This window comes from Muntiacus reevesi, chromosome 21 (genome assembly GCF_963930625.1).
Source record: "Muntiacus reevesi chromosome 21, mMunRee1.1, whole genome shotgun sequence".
NCBI classification, from domain to species: domain Eukaryota; kingdom Metazoa; phylum Chordata; class Mammalia; order Artiodactyla; family Cervidae; genus Muntiacus; species Muntiacus reevesi.
Window position 1 is genome coordinate 43,458,936 of NC_089269.1, and position 18,848 is coordinate 43,477,783.

General features: G+C 41.1%; 1 protein-coding gene across 2 annotated transcripts in view; it reads right to left on the reverse strand.

Moving 5' to 3' along the window:
• The window catches only part of ADAMTS5 (ADAM metallopeptidase with thrombospondin type 1 motif 5), a 57,907-nt gene that overhangs the window by 18,291 nt on the left and 20,768 nt on the right, over positions 1 to 18,848 (reverse strand). For both annotated transcript variants that reach the window (XM_065913796.1, XM_065913794.1), the window contains 2 exons: positions 11,433 to 11,600; positions 1,557 to 1,840 (listed from right to left, as the gene is read on the reverse strand). In XM_065913796.1, the coding sequence (XP_065769868.1) occupies positions 1,557 to 1,840; positions 11,433 to 11,600 (452 nt within the window). The remainder of the gene's footprint in view (positions 1 to 1,556; positions 1,841 to 11,432; positions 11,601 to 18,848) is intronic.

The following is an 18,848-nucleotide window of genomic DNA, read 5'->3' on the forward strand; positions in this document are numbered from 1 at the left end:
AGCTCCTTGTGGCCCCATGGACTGTAGCCCACCACGGGCTCTTCTGTCCATGGGATTATTCCACTGTCCATGGCAAGAATACTGGGGTGGGTGGCCGTTTCCTCCTCCAGGGCATCTTCCTGACTCAGGGATCAAACCCGTGTCTCCTGCATCTCCTGCGCTGGCAGGTGCATTCTCTACCACTGAGCCACCTGGGAAGCCCAGAGGGTTTGAAGACTTCACCTGAAGTACTGAGCATGCCACAAGGACCTTCTGATGCTGCGCATTTCTGTCCGTTACCACCGAATCATGGTTCACTCTGTGTCCACTCTGACCTGGCATCTTTAAAGAACTGTGTGATGCTAAAGAAGCTGCATGATCCCAGGCTGACTATGCTTCCATCTTTTCTCCCACTTGAGTGCTCAAGTTCTCCAGTCCCTTTGCAGACATCACACAGCCCATCTGTCACATGTAAACGTATCTGACCTGAGCTTGACTTCCTAACACCCAGTAGAAAGGAAACAAGGCAGACACTAATAGCATCCAATCACATGGACCCATGCCACAGGGAATGAAGTCCTATGATGACATCCCAGGTTGATTCCTCTGGAAACGCTGCAGCAGGAAGCCGAGAGATGCCAAAAGGAAGATATTAGAAACTCCTTTGTCAAGGGCATTCCTGAAGAACCTCCTCTGGTTGCATGGTTCAGGGTGTCTGTGTCAGGGTATCTGAGACTGGTAGCTTGGGTGGTAAGCCTTGAAAGGCACAAGCAATGTGCCCATGGCAAAGGTCTTCCAGGGACTCTGAAAATGTCGCAAGTGAGAAGGAACCAATGCTTTGCTTGACAGTGAAGCTGGTGGGAGCTGACCTGAAGCTGGACTGGGTATACAGGGAGGGAGGTGGGGTGCCTTCCTGCAGCAGGTGTGGCTATTTTAGTTCCTGAAGTTAGATGAACTTGCCATGGCCTCAGATGCTTAAAGAATCTGTCTGCAAGGCGGGAGGCCTGGGTTTGATCCTGGATTGGGAAGATCCCCTGAGGAATGAAGTGGCATCCCACTCCAGTATTCTTGCCTGGAGAATCCCACAGACAGTGGAGCCTGGCTGGTTGTAGTCCGTGGGTTTGCAAAGAGTCCGACACGTCTGAGCGACTAAGCATGCAGCAGGCACACGATGAGGGGGAAAACACGACCATTTTGGAGCTGAGCAAGTATGCCTGAGGATCATCTGTCAGCTCCACTGGGATTTCCTTCCTGAATTGAAACAAATGTATTCCAATAACTTGAGCAGTTTGAAAACAAACTCCAAGCAGTGACTCGGGGGCCCTACTTGTGGTATCAATGAGACAGAATCTGGGCTCTCTACTTATTTATTACTGGGTATAACCCGAGACCGGCATTTTCTCCAGTAATTGACAGCTGACTCCTGCAGGTAAAAGAGGAAGCGGTAAATAGATCCCTCAAGGAGAAATATTTTAACTAGGAAGCAGAGCCTTCTGGGGACGGTCCCCTCCACATGTCACAGGAATGTGCTTCAGCCCTTGGGGCTCCGGGCCTTGCGTAACAAGAAAAGCACTTACCGAATAATATTTTTTCTTGGTTTTGTCCACACACTTGCCCTGCAGGCAGATCCTCCCCTTCCCACATGGCGTCCCCTCCACGGCCGGCAGCTTCTTGGTCAGGCACACCATCTGGCCCCGGCGCACCACGGCGCACCAGAGGCGGGCGCACACGTCCATGCCAGGGCACACGGAATACTCTGGCCCGAAGGTCAGGTTGCACTGCTGGCTGGCGTCGTAGGTCTGGCCTGGGAGCTCCTCGGGGCCCGGAATCTGTTTGCGTGGGAGGTCCAGCAAACAGTTACCTACAAGAACAACCAAGATTGGCCACGGTTCGGCGTTTCTGTTTCCAACTTTGAAAATGATGGATCTAAAGAGGCAAGACTCTGGCTGGTGTGGAGACACATCACATTCCCAGATCCCCAGCGAGGGGACTCTCTGGACGAGGCTGGGCGCCTCCATGAACTCGCCAACACCCACCAGGATTTCTGATGGATGATGTGCCCTGGGGTATCCATAATGATGGCATCATAATGATGGCAGTGAATTTTATTTGATAAAATAAAAGTTTGCAATAATTAGCTGTGAAAATAACCATTGTGCTGAGGGACTAACAGAAACTGGGATGGACCTGGCAGAAATCAGAAAGTGGGTATAATAACAATGTGTGTGCTGTGTGCTAAGTCACTTCAGTCATGCCCGACTCTTTGCAACCCTATGGACTGTAGCCCGCTAGGCTCCTCCGTCCATGGGATACTCCAGGCAAGAATACTAAAGTGGGTTGCCATGCCCTCCTCAAGGGGAGCATCCTGACCCAGGGATTGAACCCGTGTCTCTTATGTCTCCTGCACTGGCAGGCGGGTTGTTTATCACTCGTGCCACCTGGGTGTCACAACAACAAAAACAACAATAACGATAAAGTTGTGTTCACAACTTTGAGAAAGAGAGTTTGTCCTTGCGCCCTGTCTATACCCCTTTGTCCACTACCAGCCCCAATTCTTGCCTCTTTTTCATGCACTCATCCCCCAACCACGTTACCTTTCCATTAATTCCATAAATAAAGAACAATGAGATGCCACGGTCATTGCTGCACTCAGTAAGCATCTGCTTAGCATGTACCGTGTTCTACCGAACATACCAGATATTTGGGAATACAGAAAAATGACCCAGATCCACCCCTTCAGGCCTGATAAGCTGAAGGAAGCAAAGTCAAGTCTTTCTCTTAGACGGAAAGCATTTTAATGAAGAGCTTTCAGGCACCACCTATTAGAGCAGTGGGAAAAGAAAGGAAAATATCTCTGATAACTTGGGACTGAGCCCACTTTGTCACTCTTTACCCTTTTCTCCCCTTTGTGTCGGTTGTTGAATGCAATTGGTATCTGTTGGGTCCTTGGAGGGTGTCTGGGTACACAGTGATGGGGTGATCAGAAAGGGAGTGGGGAGTCAGTAGAAGCTGACATACAGACAGTGCAAACTCAGAAGCTAAACTACACCTCCCCTTCCCCAGAAAGCTTCCCTAAGAAATTCCTTCCGAGTGAGTTAACTCCGTTAATTTCCTCAGTTTGTACAGGAGCTTACATATTATCTTTCAGTTTCAGTACTTTTCTATTTACTTGATTTTAGGATCTACACACTGACTATTTATACACTAAAAATGATGAATATTTGTTATACACTGACACTCTTTTTGGGCTTCGCTGGTGGCTCAGATGGTAAAGAATTCACCTGCAATGCAGGAGACCCAGGTTTGATCCCTGGGTTGGGAAGATCCCCTGCAGATGGGAACGGCAACCCACTCCAGTATTCTTGCCTGTAGAATTCCGTGGACAGAGGAGCCTGGCAGGCTACATTCCACAGGGTCACACAGAGTCAGACAGCAACAAAGCAACTTAGCAGGACAGTCTTTTCAGTTCTTTAAATGCATCAGTTTATTCAATGTTTAGGAGAATTCTACATAGCAGATTCTGTTGTGTTGGCCAAGAAGTTCATTTGTGTTGTTTTCCATAGATGTTATGGAAAAGCTGGAACAGAATTTTTGGTCAACTCGAGCATTATTTTCTTTATTTTGAGATAAGGAAACTGAGGAACTGAAGACCTAAGGATCAGTTACCTAAGCTAGCTATTAGGGCTTTATGCTCAGAGCCTGCTCTTCTCATCATATACAAACCTGACTCTGCTTACCATGTGGATAGGCTGCTTATTTTATTGCTAAAGGGCAGGCATGTGTACGAATCCTTTAAACGGTAATACCAGGCCTAATGGTAGAAACACCCGGTCTAAAGTCTAATTCTGGCAAAAGACTAAATGGCTGAGTGTTCTTGGCCAAATTAGTTCACTGTCCTTAATTTATTTTCAAGATCTATGAAATGTTGCTTTTCTCACTGTGACACTGGAGGGGCAAAATTAGCTCAAGGAGCAATTAAGGGGTGACCAGAAAAACATAAAACAATCAAACTGGTACTATGCCTAACATATTTAACAACATTTCAGATTTATTTTGAGTTATTCTTTTTATCCAACAAAAGAAAACCATGTTTAAATCCTATTTTCCACTGAGAAATGGAATATTCAGCACATTTTAAGTACACTGCAAATGTTTTTACAACTATGCTCAAGTTTCTTCAAAGCGAATACCTTGAAATTTGTCAATCTGTGATGGAGGCATTATATGAAAATGAATAAAGAGCAAAGTTCCTATTTAACTTCTGAGCCAGAACTTTTGAAGAGGTAAAGCTTCTTAAGGCAGGCCAGAAAAAGCATTAAAACTTACTATCCAGCCAAATAGAACTTTGGGAGAAAAACATCAAGCTAAAAGAAAAACATCAACAGCAAGTCAATAGGAAGGAATGATTGTCAAACCTCACTAAGCTTTGTTTAGAAGATAAAGTGAGATGAGGCCCTTTGGACTCCAGGAAAAGCATTATCTTCCTGCTACATAAAAAACAGCCTTGTGTATAGCAGAGAATGCTTAGTGGACTGATGACGGTAGAAGACTGTCAACAGATCTCTGAGCCATCAAGAATGCTTTTCCAAAGTACTGTTTGACGAATCTTTTATTTTTTTCCCACTGAAAATCACAAAGTGTAATACTGGGTGAGTAAATATCAGCTGGGAAGTATTTAACACATGTGGGTGCCTGTGGCATGGGACGACATTGCTTTTCCCCAAGTCAAAACAACTCATCACCTCCCCATGCATATGGCACTGACACCCTTTCAACCTCCCTGGCAGATGGCTTGTGAAAAGAAATGGACAAGGCGATTGGAAACTGGCGTTAAGATGTGGTCCCTCTTCATTTAAGCTCAATGTGTGTCTCGTGCTCAGTCACGTCTGACTGCTTGCCACCCTTTGAGCTGTAGCTCACCAGGCTCCTCTGTCTGTGGGATTTTTCAGGCAAGAATACTGGAGCGGGTTGCCAACTCCTTCTCCAGGGGATCTTGCTGATCCAGGGATCGAACCCGTGTCTCCTGTGTCTCCTGTAATGCAGGTGGATTCTTTACCCACTGAGCCATCAGGGAAGCCTATGAAGCTCAATACCAAAGTATAAAAGTTTTAAAAATGTATAACATATTTGCTTGACTATTAAAAAAAAACAAAACATATTTAGCTCTGTGGTTTTCCCTTAGAGGTCATTTGGAGAGGAGCTGTTCTTGCTTAAAAAAAAAGATTTTATTCAGATTTGCCTTTTACTTATGACTTTAATGTTGTCAACATTAGGATTTATTGCTGCATTAGTTTCTGATAACACTGAAATCTACAGTCGATCGATTTCATTTATATGTTGACATGTCATTTGGTGATAAAATAGGTATAGACAGCGCCACCAAATGGCAGACTGGGGCCAGGAAACAAGAAAAAAATAAAAATACAGTTTGATTCTGTGTCTCACGATATGAAATATTTAAGATCTAAGTAACAGAGGATTGGATATACATCTTTCATCTAAAAAATGTGTACAATTTGGGGAGAGGTGACAAGGAAATTGATCAGTCTTTTAATACCATTTATATTGACCTCTAAAAGTGTTCATTCTATTGCTGACTTTTCTTAATCGCCATTACTTTTATTCTCAACCATCTCTTTACATATTTCAAGATTTATCTTAGCCTGAAATCCCATCTGGACTTCGCTGCCAACATTTTGTCTATTTATTTGCTCCATAAAATTGCCAAGTTCTTTTTTCCTTTTCTTTCCCCATCTCTTTTCCTTCCTTCTTTTCTTCTGTCTTAACATTCTGTGTAAAGACAATGAAAATGTGTGCATATTGCAAATTGCATATTGCAAACTATCCATGTTAAATGCTTTAAGTAAAGTGAAATGTTTAAAAAGTAAGACTCAGTGATTTGCGATGAACAAATAAAGAGAATAATGTGGTCATACCCCATGACCATAAAATACATTTTTGGGTGATGGAAGGTATGCCTGGTCTCCAGGAAATGGAGCAGAAAAGTCTTTCTTTTTTATATCTGACTGGTGTCACTGTTCGTCTTTCATATTAATGATTAATGAAATTATCATATGAAGGTCGGTTGTTCTTTTTCTTTCCCCCCCTATTTCTAGCACTGTAGTTATTTCTATCTTCTCTTCTTTTTTAATACACACACATGAAATTAAGAATTGACCCAAATAGAAAATTCCTTGGTGGCCCAGTGGTTAGGATTTCATGCTTCCACTGCCAGGGGCCTGGACTGGATCCCTGGTCAGTGAACCAAGATCCTGCAAGCCGAGTAGTGTGCCCACCACCCCCCCACCCCCAACACACACATAGCGGCCCAAATATTCTTGGCCTAGGAGAAATAAATTAATATTCCTAATGAAACTCATTCAAAGAACCCTCATAACACTACAAACTCTTTTCTTCATCATCATTTCTCTGGTCTTGTAACTCTTCTTTGAGGTCTTTATTTGAATGTCTAACATTAAAAGAGACACTGATGCATCATGGGTTTAGTGATGGATAAACTAACTTGTTGCTTGTTGTTTAGTCCCTAAGTCGTTTCTGACCCTTTTGTGATCCCCGTAGACTCTAACCTGCCAGGCTCCTTTGCCTATAGGGTTTCCCAGGCAAAAGTACTGGAGTGGGTTGCCATTTTCTTCTCCAGGGTATCTTCCTGACCCAGGGATGAAACCCACATCTCCTGCATTGGCAGGAGGATTCTTTACTACTGAACCACTAGTAGTAGTGTTAGTCGCTCAGTCATGTCCAAATCTTTGCAACCCCATGGACTATAGCCCTCTAGGCTCCTCTGTCCATGGGATTTTCCAGGCAAGAATACTGGAGTGGCTTGCCATTACCTTCTCCAGCAGATCTTCCCAACGTAGGGATCAAACCCAGGTATCCTTTACCATCTGAGCTAAAGGGAAGCTAGTAGGGAAGCCCTTTAACTTGGGTGATGACAAAGACACAGACATTACTTGCTGGCCAAGGTAATTCAAGAGATCTGTTTGTGAAACTGTGAGAAGTATTAGTACATTGTTTAGCAGATGTTATGCCATGGAAATTTCGACTAAAAATTCTCTGTGTTTGGGGATGAAGATTAGCTTTTTAAACAGAGGTCACTGTGGACTTAAAATTCATGTCTTACTTGCAGTCTCTGTTAACATATTTACTGTGAAAAATCAAGAGGCTACCATAGTGGGATTTGAATTTCGTAAGACCTTAAAAACCAAATGTTAAGATCATATTATGACCTCTACTATCTATACTTACAAAGGATTAAGAGAACAAAGGATTAAGAGAATGGCTTTTTAACACCACTTTTTCTCCAGAGTTGTGTGTTCAGTAAGTGGTTGCAAACTTAGCTCTTTAAATATGAATTTTTCAAAGATGTCTATAGCTTTTCCTTAGCAGCCTGTGTCTTGGGTGTGCTTGAGTTGTATCTGCTTAGGCAGTGACCCTTTCTCATCACCTGGCACTGGGGACTCAGGGATCCAGGGGACATGGCTATTATTTTTGGCTTCAAGATTATTAAGCATTTGAGAAAGGAAATTTAATAACTTGCTTTTGCTAAGCAATGTCTCTGCCAGTGCTTACTTTATTTTTGAGGATCATACTCCTAAGCCAACTTGCCTAGAGCTAGGTTGTATAAACACTGCAGAAAGTTACAAGTATCTTGGTCAGGCTGGGGTTGTGGGTGGGGGGGAAGGTCCCCCATGAGACATGACTTCTTCCTTTCTGAATCACAAATTTGCAGGCCCGGTTATTTTAGAGTGTGCACACTGAATTTTCAATCATAACCTAATTGCTGTGCATTTCTTGTTGGAACTAAACCAGAAAGCATTCAATATTAATAAATTTAAATCTGGCAGTGGGAGAGCGCTACGCGTGTCTAGCTACTTATGGCTAATGCTTTAAAAAAAACTCAAATGATACAAATTAAATTGTACTCTAAGGACTCATTTCTCCAGCATTGCTGGAGGTGGGAAGGAGACAGGTAAGCAATTACATAAATGGATTTTCTAGGTACTCTGCATGCGTGTGTCCTAAGTTGCTTAGTTGTGTTCAATTCTTTGCGACCCTATGGACTGTAGCCCGCCAGGCTCCTCTGTCCATGGGATTCTCCAGGCAAGAATACTAGAATGGGTTGCCATTTCCTCCTCCAGGGGATCTTCCCAACCCAGGAATTGAACCTGGGTCTCCTGCATTGCAGGCAAATTCTTTACCGAATGAGCTATGAGGGAAGCCCTAAATTGTCAATAGCCTAGAAAATCAGAACAGAAAAACAGAGCCATTTCACTCCTACTGCATTCCATTTCATGAATGAATGGGGTCTGCATGCAAGTAGTTCCCTATGAGTAGATGGAAAAGGAAGGTTTGATGATATGGTTTCATGACGTCAGCTTAGTCTTCTAACAAAGATGTGTGTTTGTTTGCTTTTGTTTGTCTTTCCATTGTCCTGGGCTTTGACGGTCCTCTTGATCCTCTCCTAAGCTCTGAAGTTGAAATGTCAGAACGGCCACCATCTCAAAATCCCGCTGACTAATTCCTATTGCCACACTCTCAGTTGAACTGACTTAAGTCAGTTTTTGGTTGCAATCTAAAAGTTATTAAGGTATTCAAAGTGACGCTTAAATGACAGTGCTACATAGAGTATTGTAGCTTTGATTCTGTATCTGGTTTTCAATGAATGCTTCCCTGGTGGCTCAGCGGTAAAGAATCCGCATGTGACACAGGAGACTCGGGTTTGACTCCTGGATCAGGAAGATCCCCTGAAGAAGGAAGTTGCTATCCGTTCCAGTATTGTTGCTGGGATAATCCCATGGACAGAGGAACCTGGTGGGCTACAGTCCATGGGGTTGCAAAGAGTCGGACATGACTGAGCGTGCATAGGTTACGTTTGAAATGAATATAATTGATCTTGCTACTGTGTCACAGTTACAGTGCCTTTTTTAGACTCTTATCATAAAATCAGTTTTCTTTTGGTGGGCGAAGTAGGGTTGAAGGGTTAGCTAAAACACAAAACTGCTTACTCAACATTCAAAAGTGAGAGTCTAGGTTTTGATGAAATGAATGAATGATTGACTATATTATGAGAATTTCCTGTCCAACAAATGTTGGTAATGAAATTTATTTATTTAATTAACATATAGATGTGAAAGTTAGATAAGATTTTCTCAGTGCAAATGAATGAGATCTATTTCTAGTAAAAGTATGGTTTGGTGGTTATCTACCAGGAGATCCTTTGGAGCAGATGCAGAAAGATGTATAAAATTTGTTGTAAAATTTTTAAAAATCTGAGTGTAGACTCTTTTAAATACAGAAATGAGATTTAGAAAGTGAAAACAATACTGGAAGCATCTTTACTGCATGGAAAGTAAAATCATGAATTCCACAAACATGAAATAAATGAATCATTCCAGAAATATGCAATAAGGAACAAGATTTTGCACAGCATTGTAATTAGCTGACCTAATACTTATACAGGGAAAAAAAAAAAAAAAGTTGGTCCCATTTTAGCCATAAGTATTTGCTGCCTTAGCAACTAAATCTATTCATTTAGTGATTCAAAGTTTAGCTCAACCTTTTGGAATGTGTAATGCGGGATTCTAAAATAAAATATTAATGTTATTCCATATTCACAAAAGCTGAAAAAAAAAAAAAACCAGTAAAAGTAACTTAAGAGTGGGAACTAAGACTCCACCTAAGAAGAAATGTTACTAGATATGGACTTGATCAATAGGTAGGCAGATAATTAGGTAAGCATTCATCTCAGGACTCTCTGCATTTACTCAATATTTTAAACTGAGTTAACTAAACAGAAAATTACCACTTTATTATTAGTCAAGGATAAACCTAATATATCGATTCTTGAAATTGTTTTAAATCTTTGAGATATTAGGCCATCTTTTCAACTAACAGAGAACATTTATTTTGTGTTAAAGGAAATTTTAAAGCAAGCTGGGTAAGGATTGTTTTCAGGAACAGGAAATTTAAATAGTCGGAAGTAGCTAAAGCATTATCAGTTTACCATTAACATAGCAAAAATGAGTCTGTGAACATTTTGGTTACAAGACAACAAAAGGCTATATAGTAGAATTTCCTTTTGTTTGAAAAGAACTGAATTTACTAATTGTTTTGTAATTATGTAGCCAAAGCTCAAGATGGCAAACTCACTAAGAAATTACAAAAATATCAAGCTTTAGTTGCTGTGAAACTAGGGAAAAATAGTTACCCCAGATTCTCTTTATCCAGCTTTGAACCATATCCTGAGATAAATTTGTAAACAATTATCATGATCAAGAATTTCTGTCCCATTTACTTCAACCATCAGTTTTAGAAAGAAATAAATTTTAAGAGGAAAGCAAAAGGAATGGGAATATGTCCTTTCAGGTGGTAAAGAATCTGCCTGCAACTCAGGAGATGCAAAAGATGTGGGTTCAGTCCCTGTGTTGTGAAGATCCCCTGGAGAAGGAAATAGCAACCTACTCCAATATTCTTGCCTGGAGAATCCCATGGACAGAGAAGCCTGGTGGGTTACAGTCCAAAGGGTCGAAAAAAAGTCCATAGTGTCAAAGGGTAGGACAGGACTGAAGTGACTGAGCACACACACATGTAATATAAGAAACTGGAACTCTGCGGTCTCTGAAAATCTCTTCCAAATTTAACTCATCTATTTGCCTGTGTTCCCAGTATTTTAAGGTAACAGGGATGCTAGGAAATTAGCAATAGCTTGTTTCAAAGATTACTTCAGGGTCAGAATTTATTATTTCTAAAAATTGTGACTTCCTTGGTATTTTGATATAATTTACGGCACTAATCCTAGATTTAATAGACCTTAATAAAGTATGCTGTGCTCTTGAACTCCATTTAGAGGATAAAGCCAAAGATTCTCTTTTGAAGTTCTTAAACTGTTTTCTCACGGTTCAGATTGATTTTCTATTTCTGTTTCTGCAGCTTTTACTCCACTTTCAGGAAAGCGGGCTGCCAGGGTGAAGCCAAGTCTTGTAGTGAGTGTAGATCTATAGAGCTTCCTTTCTTGGTTTTATGCTGCCATAAAGAGAATCTGATGGAATTGTCACTTACATTCTAACCATACCTTTATAATAAGCGTGTAACAAATAATTCTGAGAGTCCTATTAACAACAGGGAAATGAGATATCTGCCAATATTCTCACAGGAAGCTGGTGTGGTCAAAGAGAGAATAAAAGCCAGGCTTTCAGGGCACCAGGGAGGCCTTCTGTGTGGTCTCCCACACTGCTTCTCTTTGAACTTAGCAATTCAAAAGCAAAAAATACCATAGCTATAATGCCACCAAGGATGCTGGCATTCCATACCAGTAGACAGACCCCCTTGTTCCTTTTTCTGACACTGTCTCAGCAACCATTGTCTTAGAGGGCAAAGTGAACACCAGGAGGCTACAATGAGGTATTGTTTCTGAGCCTGTGGAATGTACCTACCGTGGCCATCATCCAGAAATTCTGTGATGGTGGCTGAGGTGCATTTGGACCAGGGTTTGGATGCGTCGATGCTGGTTAGGATGGAAGACATTAAGCGCTTATCTTCCGTGGAGCCGAAATTTTCTTCACAGAACTTGGAATCGTCATGGGAGAGGCCAAGCAGATGTCCTAAAAGACAGGATGGATGAAGGGCAAACAATGAGCGATTTTGGCACATCTGCTTTTCTGTGGCAGTTAAACTAGCACTAGACTCTTCTCCTCCCAGTTGTACATGAGTTCATTTTAACTGCTTTTTCACACAGAGACTGGACTCCCCCCAGGGAAATTAAAGCTGCATGTCATCAGAGCGGTCACTTCTGGTGAACATTCTGGGGAAAACTGAAAAATTACACCAGACGAGATGTTCCCATAATCCATCTGGATCACACATGCTCAAGAATATGTGGAAACAGACCTTATTTAGAATCTAGAATTCGCAAGGCAACTGTGGGATTATGTCATAGTCCTCACGACATCTTATTTCGAATGTTGTTAATTTTCCATCTTCTATGCTCAACTACAAGCCCCATGAGATCAGAGAGCATCCCCTCTCCCACTCCCCGCCAGCCACTGCTGGAAAATCTATATTTAACTCAACGTTCTGCAAGTTACAAACACTTAATACATGGTATTTGAAGGTCAGGGACTTCCATTTTCTTGGCCAAGTAAATAGGTAGCCATATAAGAGATAACTACAGGAGAAAAGAAAGAAGTGAACTTAGTAACTTCCTGGTTTCATGCAAACGTTAGCTTGCTTCACTCTTTCATTTCTTTTAGTCATTCAGTGAGCTGGGAATGTTCACTAGTTCCACAAGTAAATGGTGTATCTTGAGGATATACCCATTTGCATTTAAGAAATGTCCAAAGCACCAATGTGACTCTCACCAAGTGTTAGCCCTTGGAGAGAAAACAAATACTAAGAAGGGAAGTGATTGTCCAAAACCACTCAGTTAGGTGGTGTTTGTGCTTAAGTTTACCAAACACACTCTCTGTGACCCCACACTGGTGTTCCCGTTCTACCGTGCAAGGTATTATTCTGCAGAGCACATATGCCCATTCTTATAATCTGACTAAAATTTTTTTATTACATAAGATTAATTTTTCACATAGTCTAAAGGTATAATACATTCTATAACACATTTAAAATGCTGGGGTTTTTTTAGCTTTTATTTTTTTAATTGGGGGATAATTGCTTTACATCGATCTGTTGGTTTCTGCCACGTAGCAATGTGAATCAGCTATAAGTACACATATATCCACCCCCTCTTGAGCCTCCCTCCCACCCTCCTATCTCACTCCTCTGGGTCATGACAGAGCCCCAGCCTGAGCTCTCTGTAGTGATACAGCAACTTCCCACTAGCTATCTAGTTCACACACAGTAGTGTATATACCTCAGTGGTAAAATCCAGGACAACAGATTGGAGAGACTCTAAAAAGTAAACAGGTCATCCTAGTAGTGTTTTTTGCAAAGCTTTTTAATACCCTACACAAACCACCACCAAAAAAAAAAAAAAAAAAAAATGTGGAAAATACCATAGAAAAGTGATTACTGCGTTCTTCTTGGGTTCCTGAATACCAAAGGCAGGAACTTTGGCCATTCTGCCAAGAAAAAGTCCAGTGTGCAACAGTAAAACCCAACAGAGATGAAATTTTTCACGCCAAATTCCAACTACTTGGGGCCAACTTGTTAAATCACTAACACCTCATAACAAAATTGTCCACTGAACAGCTGCTTGCTGTTGTGGTTGAAATTAAGTGGCCAGGGTTCAGTGACCTTCTAAGCGTCGTATTTTGATACTATTTATACAGTTATTTACTTCAATAGCATTTACTCAGCTAGTCGGTTCTCTGTGGGAAACCCTCTTACCACCACTCACGTTCTATTTGGTCAGCAGCATAAACTCACAGTGGAGTTCATAAAGTATCTTCCAAATAACATGCAAGAGAAGATTGGCAGGAGCTCGTCCAAGTTTTGGGTGGTATGTTGAGTTTCACCGCACCCACAGAAAAATAGTACCTTTCATTCATATTCTATTCGAAACTGCTAAAACTTACTTAGTACATCAAATACTCATTGAGAATGTAGAAAGGTTATCAGTGAACACTGTGGGATTAGTGTGGAGGTTTCACACTTGAGGTTTTCCCCCCCTGGCACAGTAGAGAAAGTGGCCTAAGGGAACCTCTGTATCATGAATCTAGGTTTTATACTTTAAAAAATGTGATCTTTGCACTCTATTTCATAAGACATTTATATTTATTTAATGGAGCAATGGTGGCTCAGACAGTAAAGAATCCACCTGCAGGGCAGGAGACCCGGGTTTGATCCCTGGGTTGGGAAGATCCCCTGGAGAAGGGAATGGTTACCCACTCCTATATTTTTGCCTGGAAAATTCCATGAACAGAGGAGCCTGGTGGGCTACAGTCCATTGGGTCACAAATAGTCAGACACGACTAACTGACTAGCACTTTCAATGGAGTAATAGTCTTTTCTTCCATATGTATCTAGATAAAAGTTCTGTTCATATGCATGTGTATTGTTGCCTCAAGAGATACTCATTTCATCCGGAGGCTAAGTTTTAGATATTTGATTTAAATACAAGCCGAAAGGTAAACACCAAATTCACTTTGAGGGGCCGAGGAAACTACCTCTATTTTTTTTTTCTTTTATACATAATGGTGATGCCTATAATGCTAAATATCAATTATGAAAGCAAAGCAATTTATTTTAAGATGCTCTGGTCTAGAAACTATAAAACTCTTAGAGGAGAACATAGGCAAAACACTCTCCGACATAAATCACAGCAGGATCCTCTATGACCCACCTCCCAGAATATTGGAAATAAAAGCAAAAATAAACAAATGGGACCTAATGAAAATTAAAAGCTTTTGCACAACAAAGGAAACTATAAGCAAAGTGAAAAGACAGCCCTCAGATTGGGAGAAAATAATATCAAATGAAGAAACAAAGAATTAATCTCAAAAATATACAAGCAACTCCTACAGTTCAATTCCAGAAAAATAAATGACCCAATCAAAAAATGGACCAAAGATCTAAACAGACATTTCTCCAAAGAAGACATACAGATGTCTAACAAACACATGAAAAGATGCTCAACATCACTCATTATCAGAGAAATGCAAATCAAAACCTCATGAGGTACCATTACATGCTAGTCAGAATGGCTGCTATCCAAAAGTCTACAAGCAATAAATGCTGAAGAGGATGTGGGGAAAAGGGAACCCTCTTACACTGTTGGTGGGAATGCAAACTAGTACATCCGCTATGGAGAACAGTGTGGAGATTTCTTAAAAAACTGGAAATAGAACTGCCATATACCCCAGCAATCCCACTCCTGGGCATACACACCGAGGAAACCAGATCTGAAAGAGATACGTGTACCCCAATGTTCATCACAGAACTGTTTATAATAGCCAGGACATGGAGGCAACCTAGATGCCCATCAGCAGATGAATGGATAAGGAAGCTGTGGTACATATACACCATGGAATATTACTCAGCCATTAAAAAGAATTCATTTGAATCAGTTCTAATGAGGTGGATGTGAAGTAAGCCAGAAAGAAAAACACCAATACAGTATACTAACGCTATATATGGAATTTAGAAAGATGGTAACGATAACCCTATATGCAAGACAAAAAAAGAGACACAGAAGTATAGAACAGACTTTTGGACTCTATGAGAGAAGGCAAGGGTGGGATGATCTGAGAGAACAGCATCGAAACATGTATATTATCAATTGTGAAACAGATCGCCAGTCCAGGTTGGGTGCATGAGACAAGTGCTCAGGGCTGGTGCACTGGGATGACCCAGGGGGATGGGATGGGCAGGGAGGTGGGAGGGGGGTTCAGGATGGGGAATACATGTAAATCCATGGCTGACTCATGTCTATGTATGGCAAAAACCACTACAATATTGTAAAGTAATTAGCCTCCAACTAATAAAAATAATTGGAAGAAAAAATTAAAAAAAAATAAAATGAAAGGAAAAAAAAAGATGCTCTGGGCTTTTTAAATGACTCTTTTGGCAGATTCTTTGGCCTCTGAATTGCTAATTTATCCATGTAATTGCTTGTTGCTGAAGATACAGGTAGACAGTCATCAGAAGACTGTCATTCTGGGCAAGAACAAATCTGAGTTCCACTTTGGCAAGAGCTGAAAGGAGAAGTGAATTTTATAAGATCTCCCAGAGTCAGTCAGAAAGGGACCGCTTACAGGTCAACTGAGAGAGAGACTCCTTGTAGTGAGGATAAATGTTCTGTTCTCCATGAAGAAAGCCTGTCAGCAGGCTGGGAGAGGAATGCTCTCCCCAGGACAAGGAGAATCACGAGCAATGTGAAGACCGTTTCAGCACCCAGAGAAACAGGGAGCCAGGAACACAGGAGCTGGATCCAGGGCACAGGGGAAAGACCCACGTGACTTCCCTTCAGGAGCTGGAGAGGGATTGAAATGAAAGAACAATGTGCGGGGCGTCTGGACGCTCCTCAGGAGAGACGTGACAGGCATACTAAAGGCTGTGGACAGCCAAAGAAATGGCATTCTCAAATGTGATTCCCCTCATCATTAAGCTAGGACACCTAATGTCAGTCTGAAATCATCCTGTGTCTTTGAGCCCTAGAGTGGTGAAATACATATAAAAGCATAAGTTACTTTCAAGGGACACTCACTTTAGAGACCACACACTTATTAATAGAGAAAAGCCTGGAATCTAGGAAATTTCGAAAGTTCTGTTGCAACTAACAACACATTTTAAGTGGATGTTTTGAAGGGCTTGACCAGAATTTATCATGATGTCACGGATGGCCTTTTCCAGTGAGAATCTCTTCCTAAATCATAAAATGAGATGTGTAAAATGACAGGCGTGGATTGGAGATTAAGCGCTTCTCCCACAAGCAGGCTTGAGCAGGATTAGTGAAGTTGAGATTTAAACACACGTGCCCCAGAAGATAAAACAGTGTCAGAGAAAATGTTGACATCTCCTAAAATAATGTACTGCTTTCATCAAAAGGCTTTTTTATGATGAGTTTTTTGAGCAATGCAAACCAGAGTTAGTTGAAGGGTGGGCTTCCCAGGTGGTGCTGGTGGTAAAGAACCTGCCGATGCAGGAGATGGAAGAGACACACGTTTGATCCCTGAATCAGGAAGATCCCCTGGAATAGGACATGACAACCCACTCCAGTAATCTTGCTTGGGAAATTCCATGGAGGAGCCTGGCAGGCTACAGTCCATAGGGTCTCACAGAGTTGGACACAACTGAAATGACTTAGTACAAGAATCAAGGAAGAGTTAGGGAGACAGGGTCCAGAAAGTCACAGAGAAAGGCAATTCTTTCCCTTGGAAATTTCTTTCTCTAGGCCAAGTATGGGAACAGAGTGAAGAAGATTCAAGGCAGTTTTGAAAGGTAAGCGAAGAGATTTGAGGAAGTTCTCCCAAGCTGCCTTACTAAAACAGGATGTGAAAAATCCTAGTGAGGAAGCAAGGCTGATATGGATTATGGACCACAATTCAAAATCTGGGTTTAAAGGAGAGGTTCCAAAGTCTTGCTTCAAGGAAGCATTAGCATTTGTATTTGGAACCATTTGTAATCAGGAGACGTGCAAAAAACTAAGAGCGGTTTGTTTGCCTTAACTAAGTTAAGCAACTTTATTTACAATACTATCTTTCTTGGTGAATCTTTAATTCTTGAGTGATGTAACTGGAAGCCACTTCTCACGTAAAATCCCAACACAGTTACAGACCAAACACTGTTAGGCAGTGGGTGAGTTTGTTAAAGGCATTCATACACTAAATTTCTTAAAAAAGTGTTACAGAAGTCAGAGTGAAATTTATGGTGATGCAGGGGTCCAATTAATTATTTTCCCAAGTGATGCAGCCCTTACAGCTGTATCTTGATGTTTGAAATCATTAGTAAAAACCAAGGTGTAAATTATAAGGGCTTCTGTAGAAAATACCCATCTATTCTTAATAGATATTAAACCATATCATAAACATGACAGTCCTGCTAATGAGTGCCCATCACACAAAGTAACCTCAGCAAAGAGTTTATTTGAATTACGCCGAGGAAATGAGTTTCGGGTAAATTATGTCAAAGCAAAGTCTGCAGGGTAAGAGTCTGAGTTATAAGTGTCAGTTCAGAAACAGCAAACTATTAGTCACCTGGTAATTTTTTTGGACATCAATCATTTTTTAAAACTGGTAAATAGGCAGCACTTCATTAAATAAATTTCATCTTGGATATTCACAATGTAGATTTTAAAAAGCATCTTGTCTCCTTAAATTCACACATGAATTTGGTGTCAGAAAATCTGAAATAATGAACACCCTGGTGAAGACACATTACTTAACAGGAAAATGTTGGTTCAGCTTCTTATTCAACTCAGGTATTACTGTACAACCAGGGCTGATTTATAATATTAACCTCAGGAAGGAAACTGGGTTGTTTTTCTAAACTTTGGTCTGTAAATTAAACAGAACTTTAAGCTCTTGTGTCCTGACCCCGAACTGGCCAATAGGCATGGGGCCACAGCATCACATCCTAAAAAAATGTCACAAGAAGCTCTGTCATGTGTTTGCTTAAGCAAGCCCTGCTCATGAAGCATCTGTTTCTTAATGAGGTCATGTTTTTATTTTTACCTAATTTTCCAGCTGGGATTATTAACGTTCAGGAAGGTCTTGCCAGGGGTTGAGAAAGAAGTCAAAAACTCACAGGGTATCAGGACCTAGAATCCTTGGTGAAGGAAACCAGGAGCCCCAGTAATTGGATCCTACACATCTTTTTAAATGCAAATCCTTAAGAGAAGTGATAAAACTCTTAAACTCCCATTTAAAAACAGATGTGTTAGTTAGTCCTGTCTGACTCTTTGTGACCCCATAGATTATAGCCTGCCAAGCTCCTCTGTCCCTGGAATTCTCCAGGCAAGAATACTGGAGTGGGTAGCCATTCCCTTCTCCAGGGGATCTTCCTGACCCAGGGATTGAACCCAGGTCTCCTGCATTGGCAGGCAGATTCTTTACCATCTAAGCCACTAGGGAAGCCCTAAACACAAATGCTAAATGTTATATCAATGATGTAATTTAGAAGGAAGAAAATAAATTTTTTTCACCTTATAAATAGCTGTGTCAATATCCTTTTGATTCAAATTCAAGACTATCTTTCAAAAGGGACACTAACAAGCCATTCTAGCATAGTGTCCAAATTTTGGGCTCTGGAGCTGGATAAATTGGATTTAACTTTTCCCCAAGCAGTATACCTAGTTGTTGACCTTAGATCAGTTTAGAGACTTCTCTGCGTGTCAGCATCCTCCTTTCTTGGGTGACTCATTAATAGTACTCACCTCATGGGATTTTGTGAGGCTTAAG